This window comes from Anomaloglossus baeobatrachus, assembly GCF_048569485.1.
Source record: "Anomaloglossus baeobatrachus isolate aAnoBae1 chromosome 5 unlocalized genomic scaffold, aAnoBae1.hap1 SUPER_5_unloc_11, whole genome shotgun sequence".
In the NCBI taxonomy this organism is placed as follows: Eukaryota; Metazoa; Chordata; class Amphibia; order Anura; family Aromobatidae; genus Anomaloglossus; species Anomaloglossus baeobatrachus.
In genome coordinates this window covers 308816-330903 of record NW_027441786.1, presented here as the reverse complement: position 1 = coordinate 330903, position 22088 = coordinate 308816, and the positions used below count along the sequence as shown (strand labels likewise).

The 22088-nt window shown below is 50.0% G+C and overlaps 1 protein-coding gene across 2 annotated transcripts in view; it reads left to right on the top strand.

Annotated features, from left to right (window-relative positions):
* Positions 1-21142, top strand: part of LOC142258797 (uncharacterized) — a 44694-nt gene extending 23552 nt beyond the window's left edge. Inside the window, exon 3 of one of the 2 annotated variants that reach the window (XM_075331392.1) lies at positions 18458-21142. In XM_075331392.1, coding sequence (XP_075187507.1) covers positions 18458-20214 — 1757 coding nt within the window. In that variant the 3' untranslated portion in view covers positions 20215-21142. Of the gene's footprint in view, positions 1-18454 lie in introns of both variants that reach the window. The other variant, XM_075331391.1, reaches the window with a different exon arrangement.
* Positions 21143-22088: the final 946 nt, after the last annotated feature.

Genomic DNA, 22088 nt, shown 5'->3' with positions numbered 1-22088 from the left:
ACCGGTATGCCGTCCACAGCCACGGGGATGATGGGCCGGGCCCCGATATACCAGTCCCGCCAGTCTGGGGGGCCACGGGGTTCTACTCCTGAGGATTGGCCCATGGCCCCAGGGGTTGCTCGTTTAACGGGCACTGTCGGAAGTAATGGCCAGGCTTGCTGCACCTGTAGCAGGTTGGAGGTCTGTTCCGCGAGTTGTTAGCACTTCTCCGCTGCATCCAGGGAACATCCTCAGGGCTGTCGGCGAGCTGTATCTTGGTTGGAGGCTGGGATCTGGTCAGAGGTTGGAGTGCGGCGAGAATCTTGGCGAGGTCTCCATCCATGCGGCGGACCTGGGCAGCCAGTTCTTCCATCGTGCTGCTTGGAGCTGTAGGTACTGGAGAGGCTGGTAGGGCAGGGGCCACCATGACGGGGGCCGTCTCAACTGGCCACGGGGCTGGTTCCAAGACTTCCGAAGCTGGGGGTTGCAGAGCTTTAATGGCCCGTTCCTTTAACACAGCAAAGTCCACATCAGGGTGTTCTAGGGCCCACAGCCGGAGTTGTTTGCGATCCTCAGAGGACCTCATCCCCTGCACAAATTGCTCTACTAACATTTTGTTGCTGTCCGCCTCATTGATGGTGTCCACCCGCTTCAGTGTGCGGAGGGCGGTTTGCAGACGTAAAGCGTAGTCCTGAATGCTGTCCACAGACCATTGCCAACATTGGTAAAACTGCATCCTCAGCTCAGCTTCGGTACGGGTCTCGGGCAGTCTGTAGTTTCTCAAAGATGGTGGCTACAGAGAACCGGTCCCCCTCGGCCCAGGTCTCCGCCTCCTGCTCAGCCGCGCCGGTTAGCTGGCCCAGCACTACCGCTGCACGTTGCTTATCAGTCAGGGGGTACAATTCCAGGAGCGGGTTAAGCTTTTTCCGGAAGACCTGTAACGCATCAGGTTTCCCGTCGTACTGCGGTAGCCAGGTAGATCCGGGCACATAGGGCAAGGAGAACGGCATCACCTGAGCGAGAGCTGGGACCGCGGCACCCCCCGCCAGCGCGGCCGGGACCTGGGCAGGCCCATTCCCATCCACGGGTGCCACTGCGGTTGCGACCGCCGCTCCTCCAGCAGCTCCGTCGGGCGCAGACATCTTGCTTCCGTCCCCCTTAGCCTCTTTCCGACTCCTCCTCTATCGGGGCGGGATTTTGGCCTTCGCGCCTCCACTACTCGAGGAGACGCTCGAGCAGGAACTTTTCGCGCCAAAGATGGCGGCTTCTCAAATTTTCTGGCCGGACACCTCCGGCGGTAACAAGGCGCACCTCTACCTAACGGCAGAGCGGTAAGATCCTGTTCGTGACGCCAAGTTGTCGCGGGCAGAGGAGGGGACTCTGCGCTCTCCCACTGCTCGGGTCCGGCTGCCGCTGCTGCTGCGGCCTCTGCTGCTCGGTGGCTCGAGCAATGGGCCGGATCCCGGGGACTCGAGCGGCGCTCCTCGCCTGTGAGTGAAAAGGGGATTGGTTTTGGGGATTTATTGTCCGTGATGCCACCCACGGTTGTGGTGATTGTGTGGGCACCACCGCTGCTCTGTATGGGGATCTCAGGAGCGGTGACAGGGAGCAGCAGAGTTGTTAGTTCTCCCCTCCGTGGGTAGGGGTTGGTTGTCCCGGGGCCCAGTGATGGGGTGGAGGATGAGGGATGGAAGGCCAGGTGCGGGGCCTGGTGAGGTGCAGGGTCGCGGGGGGGGGGCAGCGCTGTGCCTCACGGCACGGTGGTACTCACTCAGCCTGAGACGGTGACACAGTTCTCGGTAAAACACACGGCTGGAAAGACGGTTCCCACGGACGGCTGCTGTTGCTTTTCCCCGGTAGTTAACGGTGACTGTCTCTCCCTGCACCTTGTGTAATGTTGGTAGCGATGGGTTCCCACCGGTAACCCGCTCCCCGACTTGGATATGGGCCGGAGGAGCCCCTCTTTGCCCGCAGGCGCTGGCCCTGAGAAACTGGTGCCTTGGCGGTGGCGGTGTCTCTCTCATACGGTTGGACGGTTGCCTTCAATCGGGACTTAGTTGTTTGGAGACCCGGAGGTCCCCTTCACTGACGGATTTGGCAAATTCACGGCGACTCCTAGCCTTGCCGGGATCCGAAAGGCCCCTGCCAATGGTGCTGGCTTCTCCTTGTGTACCGGTCCGGTACCGCCGGGCCACCACCCGTCCACGGTCCTTACGGCACCTCCGATAGGCCACTCCTGCAGACGGTCACCGCCGTCTGCTAACCTTGCTGTCTCTGTCCGGGGCACACACCTGGACCAACTTCAGGCTGCTCTTTTACTACTTTCCTAGCTTCACTCCCACTCCTCTCACTTGCTCCTCTACCACTCAACTCCAACTTCAAAACCCTTCTCTTCCTGTTCTGCCTGGTTTTCCCGCCTCCAGGACTGTGAACTCCTCGGTGGGTGGAGCCAACCACCTGTCCCACCCCCTGGTGTGGACATCAGCCCCTGGAGGAAGGCAACAAGGATTTCTGGTCTAGCTTAGGTGTACCTAACCGGGGTGTAGGGTGTGGTGATGTCATTACCTGTGACCCCTGGCTTGCCCAGGGCATCACAATGGTGTTTCAGGAATTCTTTGGGAGCTCTATAGTTCTAAAGTGTCCCCTGCTGTGGAGGATATACAAGATTTTTTGATGCAGGGAGATCTACCGACTCTCCTGCAGGACGATGCACGGGCATTAGATGCCCCATTTCGTCTGGAAGAGCTGGAGCTTGCGTTGTCATCAATGTCTAGTAATAAGTCCCCAGGTGCGGATGGCCTGCCGGCTGAGGTCTTTAAGTCTTATGGCTCAGTACTACTCCCCCAGCTGCTGGAAGTGTTCAATGAGGCCCTAGAGATTGGAAGGCTGCCACCCTCCATGAACGAAGCCATAATTGTGGTAATTCCTAAACAGGATAAGGACCCCAGTCTGCCGGAATCCTACCGCCTGATATCCCTTCTCCCCGTGGATGTTAAAATTCTGGCAAAAGTCTTGGCTAACCGGTTAGCACGGATAATATCCTCCTTTATACATCCTGACCAAACGGGCTTTATGCCAAATAAATATACGGCCATTAATATCTGACGGCTCTATCTAAATCTGCAGCTACCAGCGGAAGGGGATCAGTTTAAAGCGGTGGTCTCTCTGGATGCTGCTAAGGCATTTGATAGTGTCGAGTGGAATTTTCTATGGGTGATATTGGATACAATGGGCTTTGGCGAAAGATTTATTTCATGGGTAAAGGTAAACGGGCTGTTGTCAGAGGGGTTTTCATTGCCTAGACTCTAGAGGGACTAGGCAGGGATGCCCATTGTCCCCACTGTTGTTTGCCATTGCCATTGAGCCACTTGCCGCGGTCCTGAGAACATCAAGAGGCGTGAAAGGTTTCCATCATGGTAACTTAACAGAGAAAGTCGCACTCTATGCGGACGATATGCTCCTTTTTTAGATGACTGGCTAAACTCCCTAAGAGAAGCCATAGATGTTATTGATCGTTTTGGCGCACTATCGGGTCTGACAATTAATTGGGGGAAATCATCTTTGATGACTTTGGGACCCGTCCCCCCTACCCCTGAGAACTTGGTAGGGCAGTTGATGATTACTCTTTCATTTAAGTACCTGGGAATCTTGATCAGTGAGAAGGTGGCAGACTTTGAGAAATTGAATATTACCCCTCTCTTGAGCAGATTTCAGCAGAAAACCAAGGCGTGGTGTAAACTCCCTTTGTCGGTGGTTAGCAGAGCTAATTTAGTGAAAATGATTCTAATGCCACAAGCTCTGTACCAGTTACATAATGCACCAATTTGGTTACCTCAACGGATTTTTCACAAAATCAACAGTATTTTCAGAGAGTTAATTTGGAAAAGGGGAATTGCGTGGATAAAATTGCAAACCCTTCAAAAGTCTAAAATGAGGGGGGGGGGGGAGGGGGCTGGCGGTTCCAGACCCATTTCTTTATTATCTGGCAGCCCAGTTACAACATTTTAAGAACTGGGAGGGGGAGGGTATGGGAACCCCATCGTCAATAGTATCAGTATTGCGTCATACTTTGAGGAAGAGAGCCTTACCTACGGAATTAGATTCAGGGGGATTTCTGAGAACCCCTGCCCCCGAACACCATACCTTAAGAGAAATGGGGAAGACCTGGGTAAAAGTAAAAGAAGTACTAAAGGTGGGGGTAGTCACTATGTGCTCACTCATATGGGGAAACCCGAATCTTCCTGAACTGGACAAACTATGTGGGTTTGAGCTATTGCAGCGGAAAGGGATCAAGAAGGTACAGCAACTGTTTGAGGAGGGGCGGGTTAAGACGTTTGAAGTGCTTAAAGGGGAATTTGGGATTCTGAACAACAGGTTTTTCCAATACCTTCAGGTGAGTCATGCGTGCGAGGTACAATCGGTATCTGTGAATATGTCGCCGGTGAATCGGACGCTGTTGTTGGACGCCTCGGTGGCGGCTGGGGACACTAAGGGCGCAATATCCTGGTATCACATGTACCTCCAAGATGCCAAATATAGGGGGGTGACCTGCGGTCTTAGGGATAGATGGCAGGGAGACATAGGGGCCGTTTCAGAGGAAATATGGGAGGAGGTATTGCAAAATATTCCACTGGTGTCGGTCAGTGAGTCACAGAGGCTGTCACAAGTGTTCTTAGTACATAGGAAATATAGAACTCCGGCCTTTTTATTCAAAATAGGTGTCAGCCCTGACTCGTGCTGCTGGAAGTGTGGAGCTCCGGATGCGGATCTAATTCATCTTATGTGGAATTGTCCACGTTTGAGAAGATATTGGGTGGGGGTCCTTGACCTTATTGATTCGGTCTATTACTGCCGTATGGACCGCAAACCACTGACATGTATTCTTGGCTATACGGCGGAACTTCCTGTCCAGGAGGGGCATAAGATTGCTATCACGCGCATACTGTACCAGGCACGGAAAGTCATTGCACGGTACTGGAAGGATAGCAAGATCCCTGATATCAAAGAGTTAATTGATAAGGTGAACTACACACTTCGGATGGAGAAATACACTTATCAAAAAAGAAGGGCATATAGGAAATTTGAGGAGTTGTGGGCCCCGTGGCTTGATATCCCGAATTTGGCTCCAAGGACACTGACTTGGGCTAGAGCCCTGACGGCAAACCTGTCCTAAGCCATAATGCATAAGAATGGGTATGAATGTTGGGTTGGATTGCAGATGCTCCAGTTGGATACTCTCAGTAGCTACTGTTCGATCACTGATACATGCCTTAATGTACCTTAGGATATAAAGTATTCAAATAAATATATACTGATTGGGGATCCTGTTTGGGGGAGGGAGGGAGGGGGATGGGAAGGGGTTTGTTGTGCATACCTGTGTGTATGCGGAATTTACCTGTTAAACCGAAATGTTAATAAAAAATTATTTGATTTAAAAAAAAGAGTCCAATGGGAACCGTAGGCAGGACGGATGACTGGAACCGGGTACAGGTGCTGGGTAGTAATAGCAGACGGGGTCCGGATCCAGCGGGATGTGCAGGCTGAAGTATCCAGATGGGATCCAGGATCGGTGACGGGTTCAAGCTGACGGAAGATGGCAGGATCCACAGCAGACAGTCACCGGGACACCTCCTGGGAAACCGGCATGCTGGACACAGTTGGGACGGCAGACAGGCACTGCGGAGGAGACAGGGTTAATCTGGGTACACAAGACAGAGGGACCTGAACACCTAGCTACAGGAACACGTTGAACAGGCACCGCCCACACGAAAAAGGAAGTGTTATATACCCTGTACATCAGCCATATCCTGTTCCTGGGACGCTGGCGATTTAAGAAGAGGTGAGTGAGCGCGCCCGCGCCCTAATGCGCATGCGCGAGGCCCGAGTGCTGGAGACCAGTGCAGGAAGCAGAGAGGAAGGTGAAGGAGATGCAGGGGAGCCAGGCATAGAGTCCTGGGTCGCAGCGGGACCCCGAGAGCGGCGGACGGGAGGCATGGAGGACACACAGGAGGGGGAGTGAGAGGTGCAGCCGCGGGCAGGAGGACCGGGGACGGGAGCGGTGAGTGACAGGCGGCGCCGGGATCCGGGGAGCGTGACACCTACGAGGTATTTTTATTAAACATGGGTCCCGAATCAAAAGAGAAAGGGCGCAAGACATAGTAAAAGCTCTTCATAGGGTTTCTGTACTGGAGCTCATGCACAACCGAGCCTTATCAGCCACGAATTTACAAGCTCTTCTACAAGCTAGGATAGAGGTAAAAAAACTATTAGATTCCTCATATAAGCGCCTAATACAGGTGGGGAAGGCGAGGTTTTATGAGTTTGGGGATAAGCCAGGCAGACTGTTGGCTAATGCGTTGAGAGAAGGGAGAGCTCATACCCTCATTCCTTGCATCAAAAATTCACGCGACAAACTACTTTATGCCACCCCTGACATCTCAAATACATTTCACGACTTTTAATCCAAGCTATATAATTTATCTGTTGAGCCCCCTGAGTCGAGTGATGGATGTCCTTTTAGACATTTTAATAGCTCTATAATTGAAGACCTAGAAAGCCCATTTTCATTGGAGGATATATTGGCGGTGATTCGCGACACACCTGGTAATAAGAGTCCTGGACCTGACGGGTTCCCCTCCAAATTTTACAAATCCTTTTCAGAACAGTTAGCATCCTTAATGCTTCTCTCCTTCAATTCAATTTCTGAGTCTGTCCCTTTCTGCCTCATTCCACCACGGTCCATATCTCTCTCCTCCGTAAGGCTGGAAAAGACCCCACGGCGTGTAGCAGATTTAGACCAATATCACTTCTTAATGTAGATTTAAAAATCTATGCCAAACTTTAGGCAAATAGACTTGGCCCCCTGCTCCCTGACCTGATTCATTTAGACCAGGTCGGATTTGTCCCGGGCAGGGAGGCAAGGGACAATACAATAAAGACCCTGGACCTAATCCAACAGGCACACACTAAAAAGCTCTCACTGATGTTGTTATCTTTGGATGCCGAGAAGGCTTTTGACAGACTCCTGGCAGTCACTTTCACAGACACTGGACCATATAGTCCTGGGGCCAGTTTTCTCGTCTAAGATTATGGCCTTATATCATTCTCCGACTGCGTATCTTAAAATCAACGGCACTCTGTCAGGACCCTTCTCCATCTGAAACGGGACCGGCAGGGGTGTCCTTTGTCACCTTTACTATATAAAGTTAGGTCCAGAAATATTTGGACAGTGACACAAGTTTTGTTATTTTAGCTGTTTACAAAAACATGCTCAGAAATACAATTATATATATAATATGGGCTGAAAGTGCACACTCCCAGCTGCAATATGAGAGTTTTCACATCCAAATCGGAGAAAGGGTTTAGGAATCATAGCTCTGTAATGCATAGCCTCCTCTTTTTCAAGGGACCAAAAGTAATTGGACAAGGGACTCTAAGGGCTGCAATTAACTCAGAAGGCGTCTCCCTCGTTAACTTGTAATCAATGAAGTAGTTAAAAGGTCTGGGGTTGATTACAGGTGTGTGGTTTTGCATTTGGAAGCTGTTGCTGTGACCAGACAACATGCGGTCTAAGGAACTCTCAATTGAGGTGAAGCAGAACATCCTGAGGCTGAAAAAAAAGAAAAAATCCATCAGAGAGATAGCAGACATGCTTGGAGTAGCAAAATCAACAGTCGGGTACATTCTGAGAAAAAAGGAATTGACTGGTGAGCTTGGGAACTCAAAAAGGCCTGGGCGTCCACGGATGACAACAGTGGTGGATGATCGCCGCATACTTTCTTTGGTGAAGAAGAACCCGATCACAACATCAACTGAAGTCCAGAACACTCTCAGTGAAGTAGGTGTATCTGTCTCTAAGTCAACAGTAAAGAGAAGACTCCATGAAAGTAAATACAAAGGGTTCACATCTAGATGCAAACCATTCATCAATTCCAAAAATAGACAGGCCAGAGTTAAATTTGCTGAAAAACACCTCATGAAGCCAGCTCAGTTCTGGAAAAGTATTCTATGGACAGATGAGACAAAGATCAACCTGTACCAGAATGATGGGAAGAAAAAAGTTTGGAGAAGAAAGGGAACGGCACATGATCCAAGGCACACCACATCCTCTGTAAAACATGGTGGAGGCAACGTGATGGCATGGGCATGCATGGCTTTCAATGGCACTGGGTCACTTGTGTTTATTGATGACATAACAGCAGACAAGAGTAGCCGGATGAATTCTGAAGTGTACCGGGATATACTTTCAGCCCAGATTCAGCCAAATGCCGCAAAGTTGATCGGACGGCGCTTCATAGTACAGATGGACAATGACCCCAAGCATACAGCCAAAGCTACCCAGGAGTTCATGAGTGCAAAAAAGTGGAACATTCTGCAATGGCCAAGTCAATCACCAGATCTTAACCCAATTGAGCATGCATTTCACTTGCTCAAATCCAGACTTAAGACGGAAAGACCCACAAACAAGCAAGACCTGAAGGCTGCGGCTGTAAAGGCCTGGCAAAGCATTAAGATGGAGGAAACCCAGCGTTTGGTGATGTCCATGGGTTCCAGACTTAAGGCAGTGATTGCCTCCAAAGGATTCGCAACAAAATATTGAAAATAAAAAATTTTTTTTGGGGTTTGGTTTATTTGTCCAATTACTTTTGACCTCCTAAAATGTGGAGTGTTTGTAAAGAAATGTTTACAATTCCTACAATTTCTATCAGATATTTTTGTTCAAACCTTCAAATTAAACGTTACAATCTGCACTTGAATTCTGTTGTAGAGATTTCATTTCAAATCCAATGTGGTGGCATGCTGAGCCCAACTCGCGAAAATTGTGTCACTGTCCAAATATTTCTGGACCTAACTGTATTTTAGTCATGGAACACTTGTTTTCGGCCATTAGGACCAACCCGGATATACAGGGAATTAAGCGGGCTTTACATGTTGCGACATCGGCAACGAGATATCGTCGGAGTCACGTCGTTAGTGACGCACATCCGGCGCCGTTACTGACATCGCAGCGTGTAACGCAAATGAGCGACGATCAACGAGCACAAAAAAGTCACAAATCGTTGCTTGTTGTCACGTCGCTCATTTCCATAATATCGCTGCAGCGACAGGTATGATGTTGTTTGTCGTTCCTGCGGCAGCACACATCGCTATGTGTGACGCCGTTGGACCGACAAACATCACCTTACCTGCGTCCACCAGAAAAGGAGGAAGGAAGGAGGTGGGCGGCATGTTTCGGCCGCTCATCTCCGCCTCTCCTTTTCTATTGGGCGGCGGTTCAGTGACACTGCTGTGGCGTCGCTTTGATGCTGAACGAACCGCCCCCTTAGAAAGGAGGCAGATCGCCGGTCACAGCGACGTCGCAGAGCAGGTATGTACGTGTGACGCTGCTTTAGCGATAATGTTTGCTACAGCAGCGATCACCACTTATCGCATGTGCGACGGGGCGGGTGTTATCACGCTCGGCATCGCTAGCATCGGCTAGCGATGTCGCAATGTGTAAAGCCCGCTTTAGGATCGCCAATCGGGAGCATAAATGCGCCGCGTTTGCTGACAATCTCCTTGTATATCTGTGTAATCCCCTCACATCTCTCCCGTCCCTAATGCTGGAACTAAACCGCTTTAGCAAGTGGTCCAACTTTAAAATCAATTTTGATAAATCAGAGGCCCTAAATATCTCTTTGCCTCAAACAACAGTAAATGCTATAAAACCAAACTTCCCCTTTAGATGGCCACCTCACGGCAGTATTGGATACTTGGGCATTAATATCACATCCGATCTGACCAGGCTCTTTCAACTAAATTATCACAGTTTTCTGTCAAAACTTGAGGGAGACTTAGGGGTACTTTGCACACTGCGACATCGCTAGCCGATGCTAGCGATGCCGAGTGCGATAGTACCCGCCCCCATCGCACATGCGATATCTTGTGATACCTGCCGTAGCAAACATTATCGCTATGGCAGCTTACTTGCCCTGCGACGTCGCTCTGGCCGGCGAACCGCCTCCTTCCTAAGGATGCGGGTCGTGCGGCGTCACAGCGACGTCACACGGCAGGTGGCCAATAGAAGCGGAGAGGCTGAGATGAGCGGGACGTAAACATCCCACCCACTTCCTCTCTTCCGCATAGCCGGTGGAGGCAGGTAAGGAGATGTTCCTCGCTCCTGCGGCTTCACACACAGCGATGTGTGCTGCCGCAGGAACGAGGAACAACATTGTACCTGCGGTCGACCCGACATTATAGAAATGGCCGACGCTATACAGATCGCCGATTTACGACGCTTTTGCGATCGTTTATCGGCGCATCTAGGCTTTACACGTTGCAACATCGTTACTGGTGCCGGATGTGCATCACTTTCGATTTGACCCCGACAATATCGCAGTAGCGATGTCGCAACGGGCAAAGTACCTCTTAAGGCCGTTTTATAAGCTACTACATCGCTAAAGCGAGGTCGTTGGGGTCACGAATTTTGTGACGCACATCCGGCCGCGTTAGCGATGTCGTGTGTGACACCTAGTAGCGATTTTGAATCGTCGCAAAAACGTGCAAAATCGCTAATCGGTGACATGCCCCCCTATTCCCAATTATCGTTGCTGCTGCAGGTACAATGTTGTTCGTCGTTCCTACGGCAGCACACATCGCTATGTGTGACACCGCAGGAACAAGGAACCTCACCTTACCTGCGTCCCGCTGGCAATGAGGAAGGAAGGAGGTGGGCGGGATGTTCGTCCCGCTCATCTCCGCCCCTCCTCTTTGATTGGGCGGCTGCTTAGTGACGTCGCTGTGACACCGAACGAACCACCCCCTTAGAAAGGAGGCAGTACGCCGGTCACAGCGATGTCGCTATGCAGATAAGTATGTGTGATGAGTCCATGCGATTTTGTGCGCCACGTGCAGCGATATGCCCGTGATGCACAAACGATGGGGGCAGGTATGCACGCTAGCAATCACGCTAGCGAGATCGCAGCGTGTAAAGCGGCCCTTAGCCTCATGGCAAAGGGGTACTCTTTCATGGTTCGGCAGGATTAGCGCTCTCAGGATGACGGCCCTGCCAAGATTGCTGTATTTGATACAGACGGTCCCGGTTTACATTCCGGCAGCCTACCGGGCTAGGATACAGCGCTTATTCAATCAATTTGTTTGGTCAAAGATGCGCGCCCGTCTCGGGAGTAGCATCTTAACTAGGACCAAGAACGCATGAGGAGCGGGGTTGCCCGATTGTAGGCGGTATTACATGGCGGCCGTTCACGCCAGAGTTCTGGACCTTTTGCATAGCTCTAGATCTAAGCTTTGGGTTTGTCTGGCACAGTGCCGACCCTGCCGTGAACCTGGCCACTCCTTACCAAACATAAGATTGAGATGTCCTATAGCACTAAACAAATATTGAAAACTGTACACTCCACATCTTTACGCAATCGCCTGATTCAGTCCAGAGGACCCCTTATGCCATTAACCGATAACCCAGAGTTTTTACCGGGGGCATCATCCAACAATTTTCTGGGAAGCACGAAACAGAACCCCTTTAGATTGAACCAGGTGGCCCCGGGGGGATCCCTCCTACCACTCCTGGAGATTGTTGTGCTCAACTCAAACACTTCATAACTTCACAAGACATTGTCATGGCTCATCCCTCACTCCAAACACCTTTTGAAAACCTTTGTACTGTGTCCTCCGATACACGTCAAGCAATATCAAAAGTGTACAAGCTCATAACAAGCGCAGCAGAGGCGTCTCTTCCTCGCTTCTGTGCGGCTTGGGAGGCAAAGCTCAATCAGACGTTCCTTGGGAATCAGTGGGAGCGTTGTTTCCGTCTGACCCACAAGTCCGTGGTTGCCACCAGGATGCAAGAAAGCAGCTATAAAATACTTTCTAGGTGGTACAGGGTCCCAACTTCTCTTCATGCGTGGTGTCCCGAAGTACCTGATACCTGTTGGCGTTGTGGAGCGCAGGGGGGCACCATGTCCCACATCTGGTGGTACTTCCCGAGCTTAGCGGTCTTTTGGAACAAAGTACTAGCAGCCATACAGGAGGTCACCGGGATCACAGTCCCTATTTGCCCACAGGCAGTTTTATTGTACATCTTTAACGTATCGCAAAAGGCCTATAAAAAATCCCTCTTGGGCCACCTTCTTCAGGCACCAAGACAGTGATTCTTCGGCGTTGGAAGGATCCTACTCCCCCTACGCTAGAGGAGTGGGTAATGGAGGTGAATGTGATTCATCGCATGGAAATGGTGATGGCCTAGTCGTGTGGCCAGACAGTAGAGACGGCCACTAAATGGTTTCAGTGGGAATCATTCCTGTCTGGTAGAACATTTCTTGAACTAATTTAATCTCCGGAAAATAGGCACTTTGGCCCTATCTCCCTCAGTCACCATACACCACCTTTCTGACAAGTTTTGGTCCAACGGACAATGTATCAGACCCGGCCGACGCGTTCTACTCTTTACCTCTCCTCCTCTTTCTCCAACTTATTCTTTCTTTTCTATATATCGTGAATGCCCCTCTCCTTAACCTCTCTTCTTTGTTTTATTATTTTTTGTGGTTTAAAATGACTATCCATGTATTATGTCAATCATCTACCTACTGTTATGAAGTCTGCGAATGTGTTGTATCGTATAGACTTTTGATTCGCAATATTTGTGATAGCATGGACCAATGTTCTTGTGCCACCCTCGTGCCAGCAGCCAGTCGCTGCTCGGACCCGGACCTTCAGGGTTGGTGGCTTGAGGGTCTCTGGACCCGGGGGTCTCGTGGACACGGCGAATAAAAATAGGGAGACGTAGATGTACGGGCTAGGTCGTAATAAGTTCGTGACGCCACCCACGGTGTGTGGAGAGGTGGGACATCACCGCTGCTGTTACAGGGCACTCGGGGGGAGATGTTGTGCAGCAAGATGTTAACCCCTCTGTGGGCAGGATTGGTGGCCCCGGGACCCGATGGCTCTGGAGCAAGGGGGATGACGACCGTAGGGGGTGCTGGTGTACTCCCTGTCAGTAGTAAAACACGCAAGTCTCTGGTAAACGAAGGTGGTGGTGGCCAGTGCTGCGGCCGGTTGCGTTCGGGATCCCCCACCCGGCTGGTGGTCTCTATCCTTTTCCTGCACCTTTTTGTGTCAAATGGATCTTCCCGGTATGAAACTCGGGAGTCCGCTCCAGGCTGGGTGTGGCCTAAGGAGCCGTGCCCGCAGACGCTGACCCTTGGGATCTCTGGGCCCTGGCGGTGACCTCTTATCCTGAATTAGGTGGGCTGTTGTCTTCTATGAGGGACTTTGGGTGGGACAGGACCTCTAGTCCTGGCCTCAATCGGTTAATTAATTAGTTCTAGTAGGTTCTGGTTCTGGCTTCAGGTGTCCGAGTACCCCCCTTTGTGCACGGTTTCCGGTCAGGTCCCCGGTGTAGGTACCGGCGGGCTACAACCCTGTCCTGGTTCACCTCGGTTCTGCCGAGCCGTCTTCCCGTCTCCTGTCGATGGAGACCACCATCTGCCTCCTAGCCAGTGGCACCAGGGCTCCTACCCTTGTACCTGTCAGTTTACTTCAGGCCTGAAACACAGGCCTGACCTCCACTCTCACTGAACTCTGAAACTCCACTGCTTGCTTTCCCGCCCCGGGCAGTCTAAACCCTTGGGTGGGCGAGCACCAATCACCTGGCCACGCCCACTGTTGTGTCTATCTGTCCCTAAGAGGGTGACTAGGTTTTAATGGTTGGCTGTGTGTTTCCTAGTGTGGGAAAGGTGTAATGCGGGGACCTACCTGTGACTACCTGGTTTTGCCAGGGCATCACACTGCCCCTTGGTTAAACACAGACCGTCAGTGGGCTGTCCGACCACCACCGGTTTATTTTTACTGCAGAAAGATAAAAGAATAAAACATTTTTTAAACATAATAACATATTTACATTGTAAGAATATTTTGAATTCTTCCTTTACGGGAGGCAGGCTACTTAAACGTTACATAACATAACCGGGACGTGACGGGACCGGGTCCTTCTCGCCTTTACCACCCAAACAAACCTAACCCTGGTGCCACCGCTAAGCACTGGTGCGCACCCCTTGCCAAAGTCCAGGTTAAGTCCGGGTGCCGAAACGGGCTGGGTAAAAAGTTCCTTACCCGGCAGTCCTTTCAAGGACCCCATGTCCAGGGGACCCCTGACCCGGAGGATAGTCACTGGTCCCAATGGTGACAGGGCCTCGGTCTACTCTACCGCAGGCCCATCCTCCAATCAGCCTCTCCGGAGACTGCTGCAAAATGAAAAGGACGGTCAATCATAACATTTAAACTCCGCTGCCGGAACAGCCTCCTTCTGCAGCTTTTCCCCAGACCACCACTGGACAGCACGAGTCCCCAATGCCACCTTCGCTCACAGGCAGCACTGTCCAAAAGACTCCGTCTTCAGCTTCCGGCAGTGCGGGTACGACTGCTCCTCCATACCGGGCTCCATCCTCCACCTGGGGCTCCCACCCCAGATGGCGTCTCCACTTAGAACTTGCAGGGGTGAAGACGTTCAACAAGAACGGAGCGCTGTGTCATTTAACTCTTCAACTGCCCTGCTACCCTCCACCTGTCATGCAGATGGCCTCCTCCGGAACATGAGGACGTTCAACAAGGGTCGCAAGTCCCTTAAACAGTTAACTTTCAACTTTAAAACTTGGTGTGAGCTCTTTTAAAACCGGCCATTCTCAGGGCACGCACTGGCAAAGTGACCAGGCTGTCTGCAGTATCTACAGATTGGTATTATCATACCCCCAGCGGCAGTCGGGGCCTCCGTATCACCCTCGGAGCCGCTGTCATCCGTCTCTGAGCTAGACGCCATTCCCGGGCGGACTGCGGACTGCCGGAGCCGACATCCTTCCTGTGGCAGGCGGCTCACCGCCAGCTGCTACACGGGGAATCATTACCAGAGCCCAAGGGTCCACGCTCCTGCGACCGGAGCAGGAGCTGCAGCTTCCTCACCGGCTGCTTCATTTGCGGGCGCCGCCGCTCCGGCGGTCGGCGCGGGGTCGGCATCAAGTTTAGGAGCCGACATCTTCCCGCTTCTCCCCCTTGGTCTTTTGCCGGCACTCCTCTTTCAGGCCTGTAAGTTTCGTTTTTCGACTTCTGGCCTCGCTTTCCGGCTGCGTTACCAGGGGGCGGCGCTTCGGTTTTCGCGCCCTTTTCGCGGGGAAGAAGATGATGGGCTGTAGTTTTTTGCGCCAAAATGGTAAACAAAATGGCAACTTCTGAAATTTCGGCAACGGATCACCGCTGACTGTCCAAGACAAGGCGCACTTCCACAAGGTAAGTGGATGGGTAAGTATCCTGTTTGTGACGCCAAGTTTCAGGATGTGCCGTCCCCGTGCCAGCAGCCGGTTGCTGCTCGGGCCCGAACCTTCAGGGGTGGTGGCTCGAGGGTCTCTGGACCCGGGGGTCTCGCGGACACGCTGAATTAAAATGGGGGGACGTAGATGTACGGGCTAGGCCGTAATAAGTTTGTGACGACACCCACGGTGTGTGGTGAGGTGGGACACCACCGCTGCTGTTACAGGGCACCCGGGGGGAGATGTTGTGCAAAAAGATGTTAACCCCTCCATGGGCAGGGATGGTGGCCCCGGGACCCGAGGCTCTGGAGCAGGGGGGATGACGACCGTAGGGGGTGCTGGTGTACTCACTGTCAGCAGTAAAACACGCAAGTCTCTGGTAAACCAAGGTAGTGGTGGCCTGTGCCGTGGCCGGTTGAGTTCGGGATCCCCCACCCGGCTGGTGGTCTCTATCCTTCTCCTGCACCTTTTTGTGTCAAATGGATCTTCCCGGTATGAAACTCGGGAGTCCGCTCCCGGCTGGATGTGGCCTAAGGAGCCGTGCCCACAGACGCTGGCCCGTGGGATCTCTGGGCCCTGGCGGTGACCTCTTATCCCGAATCAGTGGGCTGTTGTCTTCTATGAGGGACTTTGGGTGGGACAGGACATTTAGTCCTGGCCTCAATCGGTTAATTAACCAGTTCAAGTAGGTTCTGGTTCTGGCTTCAGGGTCCGAGTACCCCCCTTTGTGCACGGCTTCCGGTTGGGTCCCCGGTGTAGGTACCGGTGGGCTACAACCCTGTCCCGGTCCACCTTGGTTCTGCCGAGCCATCTTCCCATCTCCTGTCGAAGGAGACCACCGTCTGCCTCCTAGCCAGTGGCACCAGGGCTCCTACCCTGGTACCTGTCAGTTTACTTCAGGCCTGACACACAGGCCTGACCTCCACTCTCTCTGAACTCTGAAACTCCACTGCTTGCTTTCCCGCCCCGGGCAGTCTAAACCCCTGGGTGGGAATGCACCAACCACCTGGCCATGCCCACTGGTATGTCTATCTGTCCCTAAGGGGGTGACTAGGTTTTAATGGTTGGCTGTGTGTTTCCTAGTGTGGGAAAGGTGTAATGCGGGTGCTTACCTGTGACTACCTGCTTTTACCAGGGCGTCACATTCTCTTTATGTATTGTTTTAAAATTCAATAAAACTTTAAAGTGGAAAAAAAAAAAAGAAAATGCCAGCCGCTCATTATTCCATCTCATATTCACTGCTTCCCCCACCCACCGGCGCCTATGATTATTTGCAGTCAGACACACCCCCACGCTGAGTGACAGCTGTCTCACTGCAACCAATCACAGCCGCCGGTGGGTGGGTCTCTTTCATGCAGTACAATAAATAAATAATTTAAAAAAAAACGGCGTGCGGTCCCCCTCAATTTTGATACCAGCCGAGATAAAGCCACACGGGTGAAGGCTGGTATTCTGAGGATGGGGAGCCCCATGTTATGGGGAGCCAACCAGCCTAAAAATATCAGCCAGCAGCTGCCCGGAATTGCCGCATCCATTAGATGCGACAGTCCCAGGACTTTTACCCGGCTCATCCCGAATTGCCCTGGTGCTGTGGCAATCGGGGTAATAAGGAGTTAAAGGTAGCCCATAGCTGCCACTAAGTCTTAGGTTAATCATGGCAGGCATCTATGAGACACCCCCCATGATTAACCTGTAAGAGAAAGTAAATAAACACCTACACCCGAAAAAATCCTTTTTTTTTAATAAAAGACAAAAAAACACCATCTTACACCACTTTATTTATCACCAAATACCCCTCCAGGTCCGGCGTAATCCACATGAGGTCCCACAATGCTTTCATCTCTGCTACATCAGAAGCTGACAGGAGCGGCAGTAAAACACCACCGCAATCTGTGAGCTCCACGCAGAAACTGTAGTGAATAGCTCTGTCAGCGGGTACGTCACTGAAGTAGTGGCGGGGTATGTGCGGTGATGATGGGGGCGGTAGTGCCGATGTATGTGCGGTGATGATGGGGGGCGGTAGTGCCGGTGTGTGTGCAATGATGATGGGGCTGTAGTGCCTGTGTGTGTGCGGTGATGATGGGGGTTGGTAGTGCCGGTGTGTGTGCGATGATGATGGGGGTGGTAGTGCCGATGTGTGCAGTGATGATGGGGGCGGTAGTGCCAGTGTGTGCGGTGATGATGGGGGCGGTAGTGCCTGCTTGTGTGCGGTGATGATGGGGCGGTAGTGCCGGTGTGAGCGGTGATGATGGGGGCGGTAGTGCCAGTGTGTGCAGTGATGATGGGGGCGGTAGTGCTTGCATATGCGGTGATGATAAAGGTGGTAGTGCCGGTGTGTGTGCAGTGATCATGGGGGCGGTAGTGCCGCTGACAGATTTCAGCAAAATTACGCATCCGTTGGGTCTGTTAGCAACACAAAAATTGACGGATGCGTCATTTCGACGCAGCAACGGACCTGGCAGGTGAGACACAACACAAGTGTGAAAACAGCCTAAAGGCCGCTTTGCACGCTACAATATATCTTACGATGTGTCGGCGAGGTCACGTCGTAAGTGACGCACATCCGGCATCGTAAGGTACATTGTAGTGTGTGACAGGTACGTGCGATTGCGATTGAACGTTAAAACGTTCATCGCATGCACGTCGTTCAATTCCTAAAAATGGAACGGCAGATTGTTCATCGTACCCGGTGTAGCACACATCGCAGTGTGTGACACCCTGGGAACGATGAACAGATCTTACCTGCGTCCCACATCTCCTGGCTGACAATGCGGAAGGAAGGAGGTGGGCGGGATGTTTACGTCCCACTCATCTCCGTCCCTCCGCCTCTATTGGCCAGCTGCCGCGTGACGTCGATGTGACGCCGAACGTCCCTCCCACTCCAGAAAGTGGACGTTTGCCGCGCACATCGAGGTCGTATGGACGGGTAAGTACGTGTGACAGGAAAAAATCGTATGTGCAACACGTTCAACAAATTGAACGTGCCGCACATACGATGGGGGCGGTTACGATCGCATACAATATCGTATGCTGAATCGTAACATGTAAAGCAGGCTTAAGATGTTGAAATTGGACAACAGATTCAGAATACATTTTTTCAGAATTTCTGATGTTATGGTTTAAAAACAAAAAATGTACTTTTAAGATAATATCATTGAGAAATAATAACTGTTTATTTTTAGCAGATGTCTGTATTGGGACTTCAGATGGAAATCTAATATCGTCAGAATTTAAAACAGATGATCAAAGTATCACACATGATACATATGAAGAGCATGCTGTTGTTCCAGATATACCTCCAGTCCTTCCTCGGAAAGCTTTATCATCTGATCTTTTAAAACAAGTCCAAAAGTCCGATTTATCACAGAATTTTAATCAAAATGAAAGTTGCAGAAGGGATGTGGAACATGTAACGACTCCTACAAGGGAGAAACCATTTTCATGTTCAAAATGTGGGAAATGTTTTATCAGGAGATCAACTCTTAATATCCATCAAAAAACTCACACAGGGGAGAAGCCATTTTCATGCCCAGAATGTGGTAAATGTTTTACTCAGAAAACAAACCTTGCTAATCATCAAAAAATTCACACAGGGGAGAAGCCATTTTCATGTTCAGAGTGTGGGAAATGTTTTATTCGGAAATCGTCTCTTGTTGAGCATCAAAGAATTCACACAGGAGAGAAGCTATTTTCATGTTCAGAGTGTGGGAAATGTTTTATTCGGAAATCGGATCTTGTTGAACATCAAAGATCTCACACAGGGGAGAAGCCATTTTCATGCCCAGAATGTGGAAAATGTTTTACTCAGAGAACAACCCTTGATAATCATCAAAAAATTCACACAGGGGAGAAGCCATTTTCATGTTCAGAGTGTAAGAAATGTTTTATTCGGAAACCGGCTCTTGTTGAGCATCAAAGAATTCACACAGTGGATAAGCAATTTCCATGTTCAGAGTGTGGGAAATGTTTTATTCGGAAATCGTCTCTTGTTGAGCATCAAAGTTCTCACACAGGGGTGAAGCCATTTTCATGTTCAGAGTGTGGGAAATGTTTTTTTCGGAAATTGTATCTTGTTGCGCATCAAAGATCTCACACAGGGGAGAAGCCATTTTCATGTTCAGAGTGTGGGAAATGTTTTATTCGGAAATCAGATCTTGTTGAGCATCAAAAAATTCACACAGGGAAGAAGCCATTTTCATGTTCAGAATGTGAGAAATGTTTTAGTCGGAAATCATATCTTTTTGTTCATCAAAGATCTCACACAGGGGAGAAGCCATTTTCATGTTCAGAATGTGGGAAATGTTTTATTCGGAAATCAGATCTTGTTGAGCATCAAAAATTTCACACAGGGGAGAAGCCATTTTCATGTTCAGAATGTGGGAAATTTTTTACCATGAAATCACGTCTTATTGAACACCAAAACACTCACACAGAAGAGAAAGAATATTCTTGTTCAGAGTGTGGGAAATGTTTTACTCAGAAATCATATCTTAATATCCATCAAAGATCTCACAAAGAGGAGAAGCTATTTTCATGTTCAGAATGTGAGAAATGTTTTACTCGGAGATCACTTCTTGTTAGACATGAGAAAATTCACACAGGGGAGAAGCCATTTTCATGTTCAGAATGTGGGAAATGTTTTACTCGGAGATCACTTCTTGTTAGACATGAGAAAATTCACACAGGGGAGAAGCCATTTTCATGTTCAGAATGTGGGAAATGTTTTACTCTGAGATCACTTCTTGTTAGACATGAGAAAATTCACACAGGGGAGAAGCCATTTTCATGTTCAGAATGTGGGAAATGTTTTATTCAGAAAACACACCTTGTTGCTCATCAAAGATCTCACACAGGGGAGAAGCCATTTTCATGCCCAGAATGTGGTAAATGTTTTACTAGGAAATCACGTCTTGTTTACCATAAAAAAATTCACACAAAATAAATCATTTTTATGTTCTGAATGTGGAAAATGTAATTCTCAGAAATCAGATCTTGGTAAACATCTGAAGAAGCCGCACAGGGCAGGAACCTTTTTCATGTTGTGAATAATTGAAATGTTTAACTGGTAAATCAAGTCTTGCCAACATCAGAAAACCAACAGAGCGGAGCAGTTATTTTTGCTTTCAGAATTTAGCAAATGTTTTTATCATTAATCAGGTCCTGTTGTTAAATGAGTCACACGGGAGAAGCCATCATGATGTACCATAATTCAAAGGGTTTTATCCAAAAATTGGCTACAATTGCTCAAGTAAGAATTGTTGAGGGAAAGAACCATTTTCTTTCTTTTTAAACCTATCGTATTTTTCAGACCATAAGATGCACCTAGGTTTTAAAGGAGGAAAATAGGGGAATAAATTGAAGCAAAAAATGTGTTCATGATGCACTGTTGTGGGGGGATCTGCTACTGACACTGTTACAGGGGTAATATCCCTCAATTTTCTAGCGCAATGTGTTTTTTGTCTTTCCCTTTAAATAGTGCTTATCACAAATCTGTGGCTGCCTTTTTTATTTACTAAAGCAGAGGAGAGCCGCAGATTAGTGAATTTTCTAAATATAATCCAGTACCAAAACGTTTAGAAGTGCCCCTAATGTCCCCCAAAATGAACTTCCAGGTTGCGAGATCCCAAAAGCCTCAGTGATCACTGTCAGTGAAAGAGTGAGCTCTACGACCCCAGCACTGCAGCAAGCTTCTTAAGCAGCTCAGCAAAAAACCTTAAAAGAGTATGTGACAGCGATGGATTAGTTGAGAGAGCAATGTCTCATGCTTAGAGCAGCTGCAGAGATTTGTGGGATCCCGCTCTGCACACTGAGATCCCACAAAATGGAAATTCGGGCTCAACTCTGCTAGTAAGGCTATGTGCGCACTGGGAAATGGAATTTTCTTGAGAAAATTCCGCATGCTCTCAAAGATTACCGCACCCGCGGTAAAAAACCGCGGCAAACCGCACCCGAAAACCGCATGCGGTTTGCCGCGGTTTGCTGCGGTTTCACCGCGGTATTGTTCGCGGTATTGCCGCGGTTTTGCCGCGTGCGGGTTGGGATGTGCTTTATTGCATTCAATGCAATAAAGCACATTGAAAAAAAAAAAAGTCATTTAATTCTGAGATAGTAGATAGATAGACAGAAGAATAGATAGAGGGATAGATAGATAGACAGACAGATAGAGGGATAGATAGACACATAGATAGAGGACAGATCGCTACATTTCCCACGGTCGGCTGTGAGTTCACATTACCGGCCGTGGGAAATGACCGGTAATTACCTCTGCTGTCTGCTGCATTCATTCAGCGCTGTGTCTGTGACAGTTGCGGCTGGATGTAAGCAGCGCAGGACCTGTGGATTATGCTGGAGCTGTGGATTACGCCGGAGCTTTGGTGCGGGAGGGGTTAATAAAATGGTGAACGAGGCTTGTTTGTTTTATTTAAAATAAAGGATTTTTCTGTGTGTTTTATTCACTTTACTTACGGGTTGATCATGTCAGCTGTCTCATAGACGCTGCCATGATCAAGCCTGGAGTTAATGGCGGTGATCCACCACCATTAACCCCTTGTATTACCCTGCTGCCACTGCTACACGGCGGCAGGAAGAGCCGGGGACACGCCGGTACTGCTGCATAATGCATGCGACAGTCCCGGGGCAGCTGCGGCTGATATTCTCGGCTGCGGGAGGGGGAGTGAGGCGGGGGACATTAACCCTGCCCCTCTCCCTCCCCAGCCTGAGAATACCGGGCCGCCGCTGTGTGCTTACCTCGGCTGGAAGGTGAATATGCAGCGGAGCCCACGTTCTTTGTTTTCTATATTTCCGTTTTCTTTCTAT